At 39.4% G+C, this 16,835-nt stretch overlaps 1 protein-coding gene across 2 annotated transcripts; it reads left to right on the top strand.

Moving 5' to 3' along the window:
- Window positions 1–2,626: 2,626 nt before the first annotated feature.
- Window positions 2,627–14,665, top strand: LOC118947620 (zinc finger protein 436-like). Of its 2 annotated transcripts, none has more exons than XM_036972557.1 (4): window positions 2,627–3,487; window positions 3,913–4,010; window positions 4,194–4,371; window positions 13,552–14,665. In XM_036972557.1, exons 1-4 carry the CDS (start codon window positions 3,142–3,144, stop codon window positions 14,259–14,261), a joined length of 1,332 nt encoding a protein of 443 aa, XP_036828452.1. In that variant the 5' UTR covers window positions 2,627–3,141; the 3' UTR covers window positions 14,262–14,665. The 2 variants fall into 2 exon arrangements, with proteins under 2 accessions (XP_036828452.1, XP_036828453.1); XM_036972558.1 differs by lacking the exon at window positions 13,552–14,665 and adding an exon at window positions 12,586–12,842 and having other exon boundaries at window positions 2,778–3,487.
- The last annotated feature ends 2,170 nt before the right edge of the window (window positions 14,666–16,835 follow it).

The following is a 16,835-nucleotide window of genomic DNA, read 5'->3' as shown; positions in this document are numbered from 1 at the left end:
ACTGCAGCTTTGACATCAAGAAGAGAACGGGCTGATGGGTGGTGGTGCTACTCTATAGGTAAGGCTGTCCAATATGAATGTTCAATACTTCCACATTATAGGTTGATCAGTAGCCATTTAGTGGCTGGGATGTCCTCCACCGAGTCCACAGTCCTCTCCACCATAAACACCATCTGTTGTCTGCACAAGAACAAAAGTTAAAAGGCGTGTAGACGTTCTATAGTCACTGTTCAGCTTTAACTATGGAGTGACCCCATGAAATGGGATATCAGCCAACTCAGTGACAACCACAGAACACAACTATGTATAATTTACACAAATATATTATATTTGCATCTTAGCATCTTAGTTCTTATTGAAGGACTTTGAATGTGGTACATCACCTCCATAACCAACCTATTGTGTGTATTGAACATTCATATTGGACTGTAGCAGCTGGCTGACTGATTTTTAAAAATGTAACCTTTATTTAACTATGCAAGTCAGTTAAGAACAAACTCTTATTTGTAATGACTGTCTACCAGTAGACTAAAGGTCTCCTGCAGGGGCGGGCTGGTGTTAAAAAATACAAATATAGGACAAAACACACAACAAGAGAGACCTAAGACACCACAACACTACATAAAGAGAGACCTAAGACACCACAACACTACATAAAGAGAGACCTAAGACACCACAACACTACATAAAGAGAGACCTAAGACACCACAACACTACATAAAGAGAGACCTAAGACACCACAACACTACATAAAGAGAGACCTAAGACACCACAACACTACATAAAGAGAGACCTTTGACACCACAACACTACATAAAGAGAGACCTAAGACACCACAACACTACATAAAGAGAGACCTAAGACACCACAACACTACATAAAGAGAGACCTTTGACACCACAACACTACATAAAGAGAGACCTAAGACACCACAACACTACATAAAGAGAGACCTAAGACACCACAACACTACATAAAGAGAGACCTAAGACACCACAACACTACATAAAGAGAGACCTAAGACACCACAACACTACATAAAGAGAGACCTTTGACACCACAACACTACATAAAGAGAGACCTAAGACACCACAACTGTTGGGGGTAGTGGAGGACCAGGATTGGTTAACACTGCTCTACACTCTCCTAGATAATGTGTTACTGTTGGGGGTAGTGGAGGACCAGGATTGGTTAACACTGCTCTACACTCTCCTAGATAATGTGTTACTGTTGGGGGTAGTGGAGGACCAGGATTGGTTAACACTGCTCTACACTCTCCTAGATAATGTGTTACTGGTGTAGAGAGGAGTAGGCAGGATGCAGTTGCAGGTTTGGAACTACTGAATTTATTTCAGCACCATAGATCAGAGCGGGACGAAACCCCAATGCTGTTGTGCTCAAAATATATCTTGATTATCAAAAAGGCACAGGGCGAACTACATAAAGTACTCAGGAAATAGTAGGAGCGATTCCTCTCAGGAAGACAAGTGACATTTACAATGACCGATTAAAGACAAATGACAGAGGGAGTATCTATCTATACAGTGATAGAGTGGGGATTGGAACCAGGTGTGTGTAATGATGACGAGACAAGTTCGGAGTTGATGAGTGAAGGGTGTTTGACAGCAGTAGGTTCGGCAGCAGCTAGAAGGCCGGCAACACTGAATGCCTGAGCTGGGCAGGAGGGGGAGCCAAAGCGAAGTCTGGTGTGACATAATGAGAGAAAATCAATAGAATATTTAATATATTTAGTCAAATTCGGTTTTCTACATTTAGTTTTTCCAGGTTTCTGATTTGTCCCCGTTTTTCCGTTTTTCGCTCTCAAAATTACATTGTTAATAGAAAAACAACAAAAGGAGACCACTTTTGAAGTCTGAGAAAAATCTAAAACATTTTCATTTTTGTGTGTAGATACCCTTTAATTCAAGCGGCACCAGCAAGAGCCTTGCTTGGTTTGTAGTGTCTCTGTAGCACACATGTGATTGCAGAGTCTGCTGAACAAATCACAACTGGATTAATGCAAATAGTCATGATATCATTCTGCCAGGTAGGAACAGACTACTTTGTAGTTAACATTTAATTGACAAGGTTTTTTGGGAATCTTTTCCATCAACCAAAAGATGGTTGTCATTAGCATCATCGCTAACAGCTACACATAGTGGATCATTAGCATCATCGCTAACAGCTACACATAGTGGATCATTAGCATCATCGCTAACAGCTACACATAGTGGTAGACAAATGCACTCAGACAGGGGCATTTCCTGGCTGTTTCCTCTTCAGAAAGTTGAAGGAAAATACAAATCACTGAGGTGAATTTAACAACGACTTGCAGGCAGTGGGTTCAGAATAACTGATGAGAAAAAATGAATACAAATTATACCAGGGCACTTTAGAGACTGGAAGGGTAAAGGGGCATGTGCTCTACACAGGTAGAGACACATCTGTCCATGTTACCTTTTGCAAAGTGGGCACTGCTTCATGTGGAAACACCACCACTCACCTAAATAGCCCACATGCCGCTGAGTGAGAAGTTTTTTTAAATTGTTTTTGGGCAGAATTATGTGAGGTGTTAATATTTGTTGTTAGTGATGAGCCTTGGTCCATTTAGCTCGGAATATGCCACCCTCGTCAATCTGTCACCTAATCCTGCCTAATGGGCAGGGCATCCCTGGAGGAAAGTATTGGCTGTAAGAAGTAAGAGAACATAACATCTGGTTGTTTTTAAATGACTTCTTTTGACATTGCTTTATTTTTGTTCCGATCTGTGTTGCTCACTCCAGTCAGCAGATGACGATGTGAGTTTTTCAGGTGATGCTTCTTGCGTGACGTATAATCTAGTGGACGGAACAGGAGGCTTCTTCAACAGAGACAAAAGGCTTCCGTTTCAACCAATGCGGTGGTTTGCTAGCGAACATAGATCCGCAGCGTTTAAGCTCTTTAGTCTAATCTTGTGTATATTAATCTTAGTGTTTGGAACACAATTCTGTTTACGCATCTACTTGTTAATTTAAACGTAGTTTGCTTCTTAAATTAGCGAATGTGTTAACTTGATACTGCACAAGGCTAATCGCCCGGAGCATGAGGTCACGAAACTAGACGGAGAAAGATCTGGTGAAAGGAGAGGAAGAAGCTTTCAGAATGGAAGAGGAGGCTATCACATTGAAACAAGAGGATGATATTACAGGGAAAGAGGAAGATGGGAAAGAGGTTGTCAGAGTGGAAAATGAGAAGGTAGAATCTTTCAGAATCAAAAAGGATGAAGATCCCGTAACATTGAAGAAAGAGAATATAGTGAAAGAAGAGGAAGAACCTTTCAGAATCAAAAATGAGGAAGATGCCGTAACATTGAAGGAGGAGAATGTAGCGAAAGAAGCGGAAGAACCTTTTGGAGTAAAAGAGGAAGAGGAGGATATCTCAATAAAAGAGGAGGAAGATGTTTTAGGAGTGAAAAAGGAGGAGGAGTCAGAATATCCGATTTCCATCCGTGAGTACTGTCTTAAAAACAGGGGCACAAACGATGCCGTTGTTGAACTAATGTGGTTTTAAATGGGGGATTCTACTGAAGTTCTACACTTGAATATGTTGTTCAGTACTGCCATTGGTACATATATATTTTTTAAATTAGATGTATTTTATTCTCCATGTGGTCTATATTAAAGCTCACTTCATCTTGTATAACAGGATTCTACAATCCAATTCTGGTGCATAATTTCTACTTAAAATATCAAAGGGATGTAAAAGCCACCCACTTCATGGAACGACCCTTTTACACTTGCATCACAAACAGTATTTTTTTTTAAAGGCATAAATTTAGGCCCTTTTTAGACATATTAATGGCTCTGGTAAGACCCTATGATCGCAATAGAAGATCATAGGTTGACTGTCTGTTTGATGTTGTCATTCACACAGGAGAGAGACATGACGATCCTGGATCCTCTGGGGAGCCTCAACAACATCCTGATGCTGACGAGGCAGAGAAGAGTCTCTCCAGATCAGAACACCAGATGGTACAGCTTGGTCTGGTCTAGCATACAGCTTGGTCTGTCTGGTCTAGCATATAGCTTGGCCTGGTCTAGCATACAGCTTGCTCTATCTGGGTCTGGGCTGTGTTTCTGTAAAGCAGTTTATGACAACAGTGACATCAGCATCCATAATGATATGTGTCTGTGTCCCCTCTTTGTGGTTACCAGGACAACGCTAGCCCTTCCTCCCTCCCGGAGTCCCTGTGTCGTGCCTCTCCTGGTAGCTCCTTAATGCTGGGTATGAAGAGGTTGTCTGTGCTGCTGGTGGACTGCAGGAAAACAACGGGGCTGAGTGGAACTGTGAGAGGACGACAAGAGAAGAAAGGATCAGATTTGACACATCAAAGTAAGTGCTGTAATTTAGTTTGAACAAATACAATAGATCTGCCCACTGGAATCTGTTACCAGGACAACCAGCAGAGTTATGTTAGTTGACAGGAAGATAGACTGGTATCTGTTACCCGGACAACCAGCAGAGTTCTGTTTGTTTACAGGAAGATAGACTGGTATCTGTTACCTGGACAACCAGCAGAGTTCTGTTTGTTGACAGGAAGATAGACTTGTATATTTCCACCACAGTAGACAGTTCTGTTAGTTGACATGTAAAACCTTGATGTAAGTTGTTTTAGAGAGAAACCAATAGACCATATACAACCTTGATGAAAGTTAGCTTTAGAGAGAAACCAATATACCATATACAACCTTGATGAAAGTTAGCTTTAGAGAGAAACCAATAGACCATATACAACCTTGATGAAAGTTAGCTTTAGAGAGAAACCAATAGACCATATAAAACCTTGATGAAAGTTCGCTTTAGAGAGAAAGTTTCAAGATGATCTGATGTAAGGTGCATGTTTTACAAAACCCTTTTCCTAAAAACATTCTGGATGTTACATTGCCTGTCCCAGTCAACCCCCCTGTCTTTACTAGACTGTAGAACAGGAACTTGTCGGCCCTGCATTAAGGATCAAATTGTGATAAATAGAAATGTTTACCAGTTCCATTTAAGGACCAAACAACTGACAGCTGTGCCAAATAAATGTCAAAATAGTTGGCAAGAGATTTTCATTGTACTGATTCCATGACACATGGTTTATGAATCGACACACAAAATGACGGCGGATTCAAAGCTTCAATTATTATACAAAATTCTTGCAACCAATATAATGTTATATATGGGGATACAATCTTCCCAGCTCTGCAGATTTTGCTGCGAGAAGGCAGTCATTAGATAATTTATTTTGGTACTGTCCATATGTAGCTCGTTTTTGGTCACAGGTCCAGGAATGGCTGAAGAATTGCAACATTTACCCAGAACTAACGCTGCAGATGGCAATACTGGGTGATTTGAAAAGTCCTATTCAATCAATAATATTATAATTATTTTAACAAAAATGTTTATCTTTCATTTACAATCTGTAGAAACTATGAGAATCGAAAAGTTTAGTACTTTTGTGAAGCATCACAGCACAGTTAAAATATATATATATGGCAAATATAAATCCCATATGGATGTTAAGAGACAGATGGGAGGGGTTGAATGGAGCTGAAGGGTGGGACTGGATGGTGTTTAGAGACAGATGGGAGGGGTTGAATGGAGCTGAAGGGACTGGATGGTGTTTAGAGATGGGAGGGGTTGAATGGAGCTGAAGGGACTGGATGGTGTTAAGAGACAGATGGGAGGGGTTGAATGGAGCTGAAGGGACTGGATGGTGTTAAGAGATGGGAGGGGTTGAATGGAGCTGAAGGGTGGGACTGGATGGTGTTAAGAGATGGGAGGGGTTGAATGGAGCTTAAGGGACTGGATGGTGTTAAGAGACAGATGGGAGGGGTTGAATGGAGCTGAAGGGACTGGATGGTGTTAGGAGATGGGAGGGGTTGAATGGAGCTGAAGGGTGAGACTGGATGGTGTTTAGAGACAGATGGGAGGGGTTGAATGGAGCTGAAGGGACTGGATGGTGTTAAGAGATGGGAGGGGTTGAATGGAGCTGAAGGGTGGGACTGGATGGTGTTAAGAGATGGGAGGGGTTGAATGGAGCTGAAGGGACTGGATGGTGTTTAGAGACAGATGGGAGGGGTTGAATGGAGCTGAAGGGACTGGATGGTGTTAAGAGATGGGAGGGGTTGAATGGAGCTGAAGGGACTGGATGGTGTTTAGAGACAGATGGGAGGGGTTGAACTACAGAGATACAGTAACTAATAGTACAGGTAGATGCTATAAAACTACAGAGATACATGAACTAATAGTACAGGTAGACAGCTATAAAAACTACAGAGATACATGAACTAATAGTACAGGTAGATGCTATAAAAACTACAGAGATACAGTAACTAATAGTACAGATAGACAGCTATAAAAACTACAGAGATACATGAACTAATAGTACAGGTAGACAGCTATAAAAACTACAGAGATACATGAACTAATAGTACAGGTAGATGCTATAAAAACTACAGAGATACAGTAACTAATAGTACAGGTAGATGCTATAAAAACTACAGAGATACAGTAACTAATAGTACAGATAGACAGCTATAAAAACTACAGAGATACATGAACTAATAGTACAGGTAGACAGCTATAAAAACTACAGAGATACAGTAACTAATAGTACAGGTAGACAGCTATAAAAACTACAGAGATACATGAACTAATAGTACAGGTAGATGCTATAAAAACTACAGAGATACATGAACTAATAGTACAGGTAGACAGCTATAAAAACTACAGAGATACATGAACTAATAGTACAGGTAGATGCTATATAAACTACAGAGATACATGAACTAATAGTACAGGTAGATGCTATAAAAACTACAGAGATACAGTAACTAATAGTACAGGTAGACAGCTATAAAAACTACAGAGATACAGTAACTAATAGTACAGGTAGATGCTATAAAAACTACAGAGATACATGAACTAATAGTACAGGTAGACAGCTATAAAAACTACAGAGATACAGTAACTAATAGTACAGGTAGACAGCTATAAAAACTACAGAGATACATGAACTAATAGTACAGGTAGATGCTATAAAAACTACAGAGATACATGAACTAATAGTACAGGTAGATGCTATAAAAACTACAGAGATACATTAACTAATAGTACAGGTAGATGCTATAAAAACTACAGAGATACAGTAACTAATAGTACAGATAGACAGCTATAAAAACTATAGAGATACAGTAACTAATAGTACAGGTAGATGCTATAAAAACTACAGAGATACATGAACTAATAGTACAGGTAGACAGCTATAAAAACTACAGAGATACAGTAACTAATAGTACAGGTAGATGCTATATAAACTACAGAGATACAGTAACTAATAGTACAGGTAGATGCTATATAAACTACAGAGATACAGTAACTAATAGTACAGGTAGACAGCTATAAAAACTACAGAGATACAGTAACTAATAGTACAGGTAGATGCTATATAAACTACAGAGATACATGAACTAATAGTACAGGTAGACAGCTATAAAAACTACAGAGATACATGAACTAATAGTACAGGTAGATGCGATAAAACTACAGAGATACAGTAACTAATAGTACAGATAGACAGCTATAAAAACTACAGAGATACAGTAACTAATAGTACAGGTAGATGCTATAAAAACTACAGAGATACAGTAACTAATAGTACAGGTAGATGCTATAAAAACTACAGAGATACATTAACTAATAGTACAGATAGACAGCTATAAAAACTACAGAGATACATGAACTAATAGTACAGGTAGACAGCTATAAAAACTACAGAGATACAGTAACTAATAGTACAGGTAGATGCTATATAAACTACAGAGATACATGAACTAATAGTACAGGTAGACAGCTATAAAAACTACAGAGATACATGAACTAATAGTACAGGTAGATGCGATAAAACTACAGAGATACAGTAACTAATAGTACAGATAGACAGCTATAAAAACTACAGAGATACAGTAACTAATAGTACAGGTAGATGCTATAAAAACTACAGAGATACAGTAACTAATAGTACAGGTAGATGCTATAAAAACTACAGAGATACATTAACTAATAGTACAGATAGACAGCTATAAAAACTACAGAGATACATGAACTAATAGTACAGGTAGACAGCTATAAAAACTACAGAGATACAGTAACTAATAGTACAGGTAGACAGCTATAAAAACTACAGAGATACAGTAACTAATAGTACAGGTAGACAGCTATAAAAACTACAGAGATACATGAACTAATAGTACAGGTAGATGCTATAAAAACTACAGAGATACATTAACTAATAGTACAGGTAGATGCTATAAAAACTACAGAGATACAGTAACTAATAGTACAGGTAGATGCTATAAAAACTACAGAGATACAGTAACTAATAGTACAGGTAGACAGCTATAAAAACTACAGAGATACAGTAACTAATAGTACAGGTAGATGCTATAAAAACTACAGAGATACAGTAACTAATAGTACAGGTAGACAGCTATAAAAACTACAGAGATACATGAACTAATAGTACAGGTAGACAGCTATAAAAACTACAGAGATACATGAACTAATAGTACAGATAGATGCTATAAAAACTACAGAGATACAAAATGAGAGGGAAAAGAACTAGAGGAACTTATTCCAGAACTAATGTAAAATATTACAAAAATGAAAGCCAACTGGGTGGAATATGGGTGAATATGGGTGAAAATGCACCGACTTCTTCCTTAATCTGAACCTAAAATAACCTGCGAAACTCTTTACTAAAAGTCTTAGTCATTTATGATTCTCCAAATTATATTTTAAAAGACGACGCTAAATATTTCAAGCAAATGTTCTCTAATCTGTCTCACCCTCTGAATGATGAGGAATCCTTTCAACAAAAAAGAAGAACCGTGCGAAGGCCAAATTACAGAGGAATACCTTTTTGAGGCTATTAACCTGTTGCGTCGACCAAACCCGGATCCGGGATTCTATTTACAGACCTAAGCTCATTACCATAACGCAACGTTAACTATTCATGAAAATCGCAAATGAAATGAAATAAATATGCCATCTCTCAAGCTTAGCCTTTTGTAAACAACACTGTCATCTCAGATTTTCAAAATATGCTTCTCAACCATAGGAAAACAATCATTTGTGTAAAAGTGGCTAGCTAGCGTAGCATTTAGCGTTAGCATTAGCATCCAGCACGCAAGATTTCAACAAAAACATAAAAGCCTTCAAATAAAATAATTTACCTTTGAAGAACTTCGGATGTTTTCAATGAGGAGACTCTGTTAGATAGCAGATGCTCAGTTTTTCCAAAAAAGATTCTTTGTGTATTAGAAATAGCTCCGTTTTGTACATCACATTTGGCTACCAAAAAAAAAACGAAAATTCAGTCCTCAAAACGCGAACTTTTTTCCAAATTAACTCCATAATATCGACTGAAAACATGGCAAACGTTGTTTAGAATCAATCCTCAAGGTGTTTTTCACATATCTCTTCAATGATATATCGTTCGTGGAAGCATGGTTTCTCCCCTCAATCAAATGGAAAAGTACAAGCAGCTGGCGTTTGCGCACCGAATTCCATGCAGGACACCAGGCGGACACTTGGAAAATGTAGTCTCTTATGGTCAATCTTCCAATGATATGCCTACAAATACGTCACAATGCTGCAAACACCTTGGGGAAACGACAGAAAGTGTAGGCTCATTCCTTGCGCAATCACAGCCATATAAGGAGACAATGGAAAACAGAGCTTCAGAGATTCTGCTCATTTCCTGGTTGACGCATCATCTTGGTTTCGCCTGTAGAATGAGTTCTGGGGCACTTACAGACAATATCTTTTCTGATTCTGAAACTTCAGAGTGTTTTCTTTCAAAAACTGTCAAGAATATGCATAGTCGAGCATCTTTTCGTGACAAAATATTGCGCTTAAAACGGGAACGTTTTTTATCCAAAAATGAAATAGTGCCCCTAGAGATCCAACAGGTTAAATCCTTTCAGTCTGGAAAAACCACAGGGCTTGATGGCATACCGGTAGATGTATATCAAGCCTTTTTTGATTTACTGAAAGCTCCATTATTAGTTTGTTTTAACTACACCTATAGAAATTGTAGTCTGTCAGGTACTCAGCTGGAAGGTCTGATTTCACTATTATTAAAACAAGACCCACATGGCAAATATAAAGATCCAATCTATCTAAAAAAAAAATGAAGGCCCCTTAAACTTCAACGTTGTGATGCAAAAAATACTAGCGAAATGCATAGTACTCAGAATTTAAAAGGTTTTACCAGGTATTGTTCATCCTGATCAGACAGGTTTTTTACATGGACGATACATTGGAGATAAACTACTAGAAATAATAGAAAACATGAAACATTGAAGAAGCCAGGCCTGGTATTTTTTGCAAATTTTGAAATTGCCTTTGATAAAGTAAGACTGGATTGTATTTATAAATGCCAGGATTTTTGGGGGAGGGGATCATTCTCTTATAAAATGGGTAAAAAATAATGTTTCGCAACCCCAGGTGTAAATGAGTAAATAGCTGCTACTTCTCAGAGTTTTGAATTGTCAAGAGGAGGTAAACAAGGGTGTCCGCTGTCACCATATCCATTCGTTATGGCCATCGAATTGCTCGCTATTAAAATCAGATCCAATAACACCATTAGAGGATTAGAAATCCAAGGCTTAATAACAAAGATGTTTTCCGATGAATCAAATCAAATCACAAATCACATTTTATTTGTCACATACACATGGTTAGCAGATGTTAATGCGAGTGTAGCGAAATGCTTGTGCTTCTAGTTCCGACAATGCAGTAATAACCAACAAGTAATCTAACAATTCCAAAACTACTGTCTTGTACACAGTGTAAGGGGATAAAGAATATGTACATAAGGATATATGAATGAGTGATGATACAGTAGATGGTATCGAGTACAGTATATACATATGAGATGAGTATGTAAACAAAGTGGCATAGTTAAAGTGGCTAGTGATACATGTATTACATAAGGATACAGTCGATGATACAGTATATACGTATGCATATGGGATGAATAATGTAGGGTAAGTAACATTATATAAGGTAGCATTGTTTAAAGTGGCTAGTGATATATTTACATCATTTCCCATCAATTCCCATTATTAAAGTGGCTGGAGTTGAGTCAGTGTCAGTGTGTTGGCAGCAGCCACTCAATGTTAGTGGTGGCTGTTTAACAGTCTGATGGCCTTGAGATAGAAGCTGTTTTTCAGACTCAATTTTATGTTAAGTCTGCAAGCTAGATCCCTGAAATGTCTCATTGAAGATCTCGATAACTTTTATGGGCTCTCTGGACTTAACCTTTTAGGGATAGTGGGCAGCATTTTCACATTGGATGAATTGCGTGCCCATAGTGAACTGCCTCCTACTCTGTCCCAGATGCTAATATATGCATATTATTATTACTATTGGATAGAAAACACTCTGAAGTTTCTAAAACTGTTTGAATTATTAGTATAACATAACTCACAGGGCAGGCAAACTTCCAAACAGGAAGTGGAAATTCTGGGGCTGGTTGATTTTCAACTCATCGCCTATTCAAATAAGATATGGATCTGTTTGCACTACCTACGCCTTCCACTAGATGTCAACGGTCAGTAGAACGTGGAATGAAGCCTCTAGTGTGATGTGGGACCGGATGGCAGCTATTTGAGTCACTGGTCTGGCAGAATGCCAGTTCCTGGTTACGCGCAGTACTCATGATATCGTCTTGCATTCCATTACTCTGTAGACAAAAACGAATGGTTGGAATGTTATTGGATATATATGATAATAACATCCTGAAGATTGATTCTCTACTTAGTTTGACCAGTTTATTCGACCTGGAATATAACTTTTTGCCCGAGTTCGCCTGGACCAGCGACAGCTTTTGGACATGTGAACTAAACGTGCTAGCAAAAGTAGCTAATTGGACAGTAGTAATGGATATTATCGAACAAAACAACGATTCATTGTGGAACTAGGATTCCTTGCACTGCATTCTGATGAAAGATCATCAAAGGTAAGGGAATATTTATCATGTAATTTCGTATTTCTGTTGACTCCAACATGGTGGAGAAATATATTTACTTCTGAGCGCCGTCTCAGATTATTGCATGGTATGCTTTTTTCGTAACGTTTAAAAAAAAAATCTGACACAGCGGTTGCATTAAGAACCAGTGTATCTTTAATTATATGTAAAACATGTATCTTTCGTCAAAGTTTATGATGAGTACTTCTGTTATATGACGTGGCTCTCTGTAATTACTCCGGATATTTTGGAGGCATTTCTTAACATGGCGCCAATGTAAACCGAGATTTGTAGATATAAATATGCATATTATTGAACAAAACATAAATGTATTGTGTAACATCATGTCATATGAGTGTCATCTGATGAAGATTATCAAAGGTTAGGGATTAATTTTATCTCTAATTCTGCTTTTGTGACTATCTTTGGCTGGGAAAAATGGCTGTGTTTTTTGGATTTGGTGGTGATCTGACATAAATATTGTAAAAAGTACTCTTCACTGACGAGTCGCGGTTTTGTCTCACCAGGGGTGAGCTTGTTGCCACCAGCCATACTGCTCGTTCTGTGCATGATGTCCTGCAAGACAGGAATGCCACCAGTGTTCTGCCATGGCCAGCAAAGATTCCGGATCTCAATTCTATTGAGCACGTCGAGGACCTGTTTGATCGGAGGATGAGGGCTAAAGCCATTCCCCCCAGAAATGTCCTGGAACTTGCAGGTGCCTTGGTGGAAGAGTGGGGTAACATCTCACAGCAAGAACTGGCAAATCTAGTGCAGTCCATGAGGAGGAGATGCACTGCATTACTTAATGCAGCTGGTGGCCACACCAGATACTGACTGCTACTTTTGATTTTGAACCCCCCTTTGTTCAGGGACACATTATTACATTTGTGTTAGTCACATGTCTGTGAAACTTGTTTAGTTTGTCTGTTGTTGAATCTTGTGTAAATATTTGTATGAACATATGTTCAGTTTGCTGAAAATAAACGCAGTTGACAGTGAGAGGATGTTTCTTTTTTTGCTGAGTATATTTATAGTTACTATCAGTTTTAGGATCATCTACCCAAAATATTTATTCTTATTTTTTACTTTACCCAAAATGTCATGACATCAGTCATAGTCAACATTTTGAAAACCTGTGACCGTCTAAATAAGAAATTGGTAGGTCGGATTCTGTATCGTACAGCTATGGAAGTTATATATTTAGAACCACCTGCTCGAGTGGATTCCAGCGACATCTGTGTCTTGGGTGTCCGGGAATTGTTTATTTTTTGTGTTCTGACTTGTAAAACAGGATGAATAAAATAAGTAATGTAAACATAGCAGTAATTACCGGGAAGCTCTACATTTGTTTTAAAATCACACCAAGATTGTTAAAACTGGCCTCAGATTATTGAGGGATCTAATTAGGATTTACCCTTGTAGTAAGGATATTTTATCATGTGGAGGTTTAATTCAGGTCTCTATTTAAATAAACACTCTGTCTTTGACAGGAGAAAGACCAGACTCCCAGGAACCAGAGCCAGAGACGTCCAAACCAACAAGACGACACCACTGCTCGCACTGTGGAAAGGGTTTTAAACAGTTACGGGACCTGAAACAACATGAGAGAATACATACAGGAGAAAAGCCGTACCACTGTGCCCAGTGTGGAAAGAATTTTAACCACAAAGGATACCTGAAACAACATGAGAGAATACACACAGGGGAGAAGCCTTACCACTGTTCCCAGTGTGGAAAGAGCTATAACCAGAGAGGATACCTGAAAAAACATGAGAGAATTCATACAGGGAGGAGTTTTAACCAGAAAGGACACCTGATGCAACATGAGAGAATACACCCATGGGAGAAGCCATACCACTGCTCACAGTGTGCAAAGAGGTTTACAAGGTTAGGGGGCCTGAAAATACATGAGACAATGCATACGGGAGAAAAGCCGTACCACTGCTCCCAGTGTGGAAAGGGTTGTAACCACTTAAGTGGCCTGAAAAGACATGAGAGAATACACACAGGGGAGAAGCCTTACCACTGCTCCCAGTGTGGAAAAAGTTTTGCCCAGTTATGTAACCTGAAAACACACGAGAGAATACACACAGGGGTGAAGCCTTACCACTGCTCCCAGTGTGACAAGAGTTTTAAGGAGTTAGGTAACCTGAGAAGACATGAGATAAACCACACAGGAGGTAAGGATGTAGACGGTTGAACAGTAGGACATAGGACAGATGTAGGCCTCTGAACACAAGGACGTAGGACAGGAGAATGCCCAATAAATGGTGGGGCAGTAGGATAGTAGTCCTTCTTTCGTTCTTAATGCGTTTGAGCCAATCGGTTGTAATGTGACAAGGTAAGGGTGGTATACAGAAGATAGCCCTATTTGTTAAAAATATGAATTTAATATTAGGGCAAGAACAGCTCAAATAAGCAAAGAGAAACAACAGTCCATCATTACTTTAAGACATGAAGTAAGTCGATCCGTTTCTTCATGTGCAAAACCATCAAGCGCTCTGATGACCGCCAAAGGAAAGGAAGACCCAGAGTTACTTCTGCTGCAGAGGATAAGTTCATTAGAGTTACCAGCCTCAGAAATTGCAGCCCAAATAAATGTTTCACAGAGTTCAAGTAAGAGACACATCTAAAAATCAGCTGTTCAGAGGAGACTGCGTGAATCAGTCCTTCATGGTCGAATTGCTGCAAAGAAACCACTTCTAAAGGGTCACCACTAAGAATAAGAGACTTGCTTGGGCCAGGAAACACGAGCAATGGACATTAGACCGGTAGATATCTGTCCTTTGGTCTATTGAGTCCAAATTTGAGATTTTTGGTTCCAACTGCCATGACTTTATGAGATGCAGAGTAGGTTCATCTCCACGTGTGGTTCCCACCGTGAAGCATGGAGGAGGAGGTGTGATGGTGCTTTGCTGTTGACACTGTCAGTGATTTTATTTCAAGTTAATGGCACACTTAACCAGCATGGCTACCACAGCATTCTGCAGCGATATCCATCTGTTTTGGGCTTAGTGGGACTGTTATGGATACCATTATCCTGTGTGTGTGTGTATCCTGTGTGTGTTTCTTTTCTCTCTGTCTCCCCTCACAGGTGAACATCATCACTCCCCAATCAGTCAACAATCAATCATCAATCAGACACACCTCCTCCTGTTTCCTACCCTATCACAGTTCCTTCCCCATGGTTTAAAAACCCCATCATTTGTTTGCTCAGGAGCTCAATCTCTTTGTAATGCCATGTTGGTAGATCTCTGTTCTATATAGATTTCTAGCTCAATCTCTTTGTAAATCTCATGTTGGTAGATCTCTGTTCTTTGTAGATTTCAGGCTCTCAATCTCTTTGTAAATGCCATGTTTGTAGATCTCTGTGTTTCACTCGCTCTCTGTGTATTAATTAACCTCTCTTTTGTTTGAGCACCTCCATAGCACTTTGTCATCACCTGTGAGTATTGTTTTGGTTATGGTGTTTGTTGCTGGTGGGAAAAGGGGAAACCAAGACAAGTCGCCCATGGGCATACACTACCCGTAGGTAAACTTTGTTAAACACACTAGTTAGAACTGGGCGGACCACCCACTGTATTTTTGGTTAGTTAGTTAGCTGCTGTTAAAGTAGGCTAGTCTAGCTTAGGGGTGTTTTTGCATATTTATTGTTTCTTTCCTTGGGTCCAGCTCAGCCCCTTTTCCTGCTCCCCCCATTACCGTGTGTTTATCAAATAAACCCTGAGTTTGACGGTATTATTTCAGTTGTCGTGGTTATTTCGTTCACTTTTACTTTGTCACTATTATAATTTACATGAGTTATGTTACGGGTCTCACTACCATCCCCCCTAGACTGTCGGGCCAAAAGGGATTCGTAACAGGGACTATCATTTGTTTTTCAACAGGACAATGACCCAACACACCTCCAGGCTGTGTAAGGGCTGTTTGACCAAGAAGGAGAGTGATGGAGTGCTGCATCAGATGACCTGGCCTCCACAATCACCCGATGTCGATCAAAATGTGATGGTTTGGGATGAATTGGACCGAGGTTAGGAAAAGTGGCCAACATCAGCATGTATTGGAACTCCAACAAGACTGTTGGAAAAGGATTCCAGGTGAAGCTGGTTGAGAGAAAGCCAAGAGTGTGCAAAGCTGTCATCAAGGCAAAGGGTGGCAATTTTGAAGAATCTAAAATTTATTTTGATTTTTTTAACACTTTTTTTTAGTTACTACATGATTTAGCGTGTTATTACATATGCCTTCACTATTATTCTACAATGTAGAAAAGAGTAAAATAAAGAAAAACCCTTGAATGAGTATGCGTGTCCAATCTTTTGACTGGTGCTGTACATTAAATCCCCTGGCAAACACTCCAGTGGACATTCCTGCAGTCAGCATGGCAATTGCCCGCTCCCTATGTGACATCTGTGGTGTTGTGTTGTGACAAAACAGCACATTTTTGTGGCCTTTTATTGTCCCCAGCACAAGGTGCACCTGTGTAATGATAATGCTGTTTAATCAGCTTCTTGATATGCCACACCTGTCAGGTGGATGGATTATCTTGGCAAAGGATAAATGTTCACTAACAGGGATCCCATTGTGGAAAGAGTTTTAGCCGGTTAGGAAGCCTGAAAGATTGTGACCGAATACACACAGGGGAGATGTGGAAAGAGTTTGAACATGTTAGGAAGTTTAATGAGAGAATACACACAGGGAGAAGTGTCACGGTGTTGACTTTTGCCCGTCGTCTGCAGCATAGGCCTCTATCCCGTCCTCTGGCTGGGCAGAGTAC

The sequence above is a fragment of the Oncorhynchus mykiss genome, unplaced genomic scaffold (assembly GCF_013265735.2).
Source record: "Oncorhynchus mykiss isolate Arlee unplaced genomic scaffold, USDA_OmykA_1.1 un_scaffold_173, whole genome shotgun sequence".
NCBI classification, from domain to species: Eukaryota; Metazoa; Chordata; class Actinopteri; order Salmoniformes; family Salmonidae; genus Oncorhynchus; species Oncorhynchus mykiss.
The sequence above is the reverse complement of the archived record's forward strand: the minus strand, read 5'-3'. Positions and strand labels throughout refer to the sequence as shown.

Coding starts and splice junctions, on each gene's coding strand:
- LOC118947620 (XM_036972557.1), top strand. CDS start 3,142: ATGGAAGAGGAGGCTATCACATTGAAACAAGAGGATGATATTACAGGG. Junction 3,488..3,912: donor AGAATATCCGATTTCCATCC/GTGAGTACTGTC, acceptor TCATTCACACAG/GAGAGAGACATGACGATCCT. Junction 4,011..4,193: donor CCAGATCAGAACACCAGATG/GTACAGCTTGGT, acceptor TGTGGTTACCAG/GACAACGCTAGCCCTTCCTC.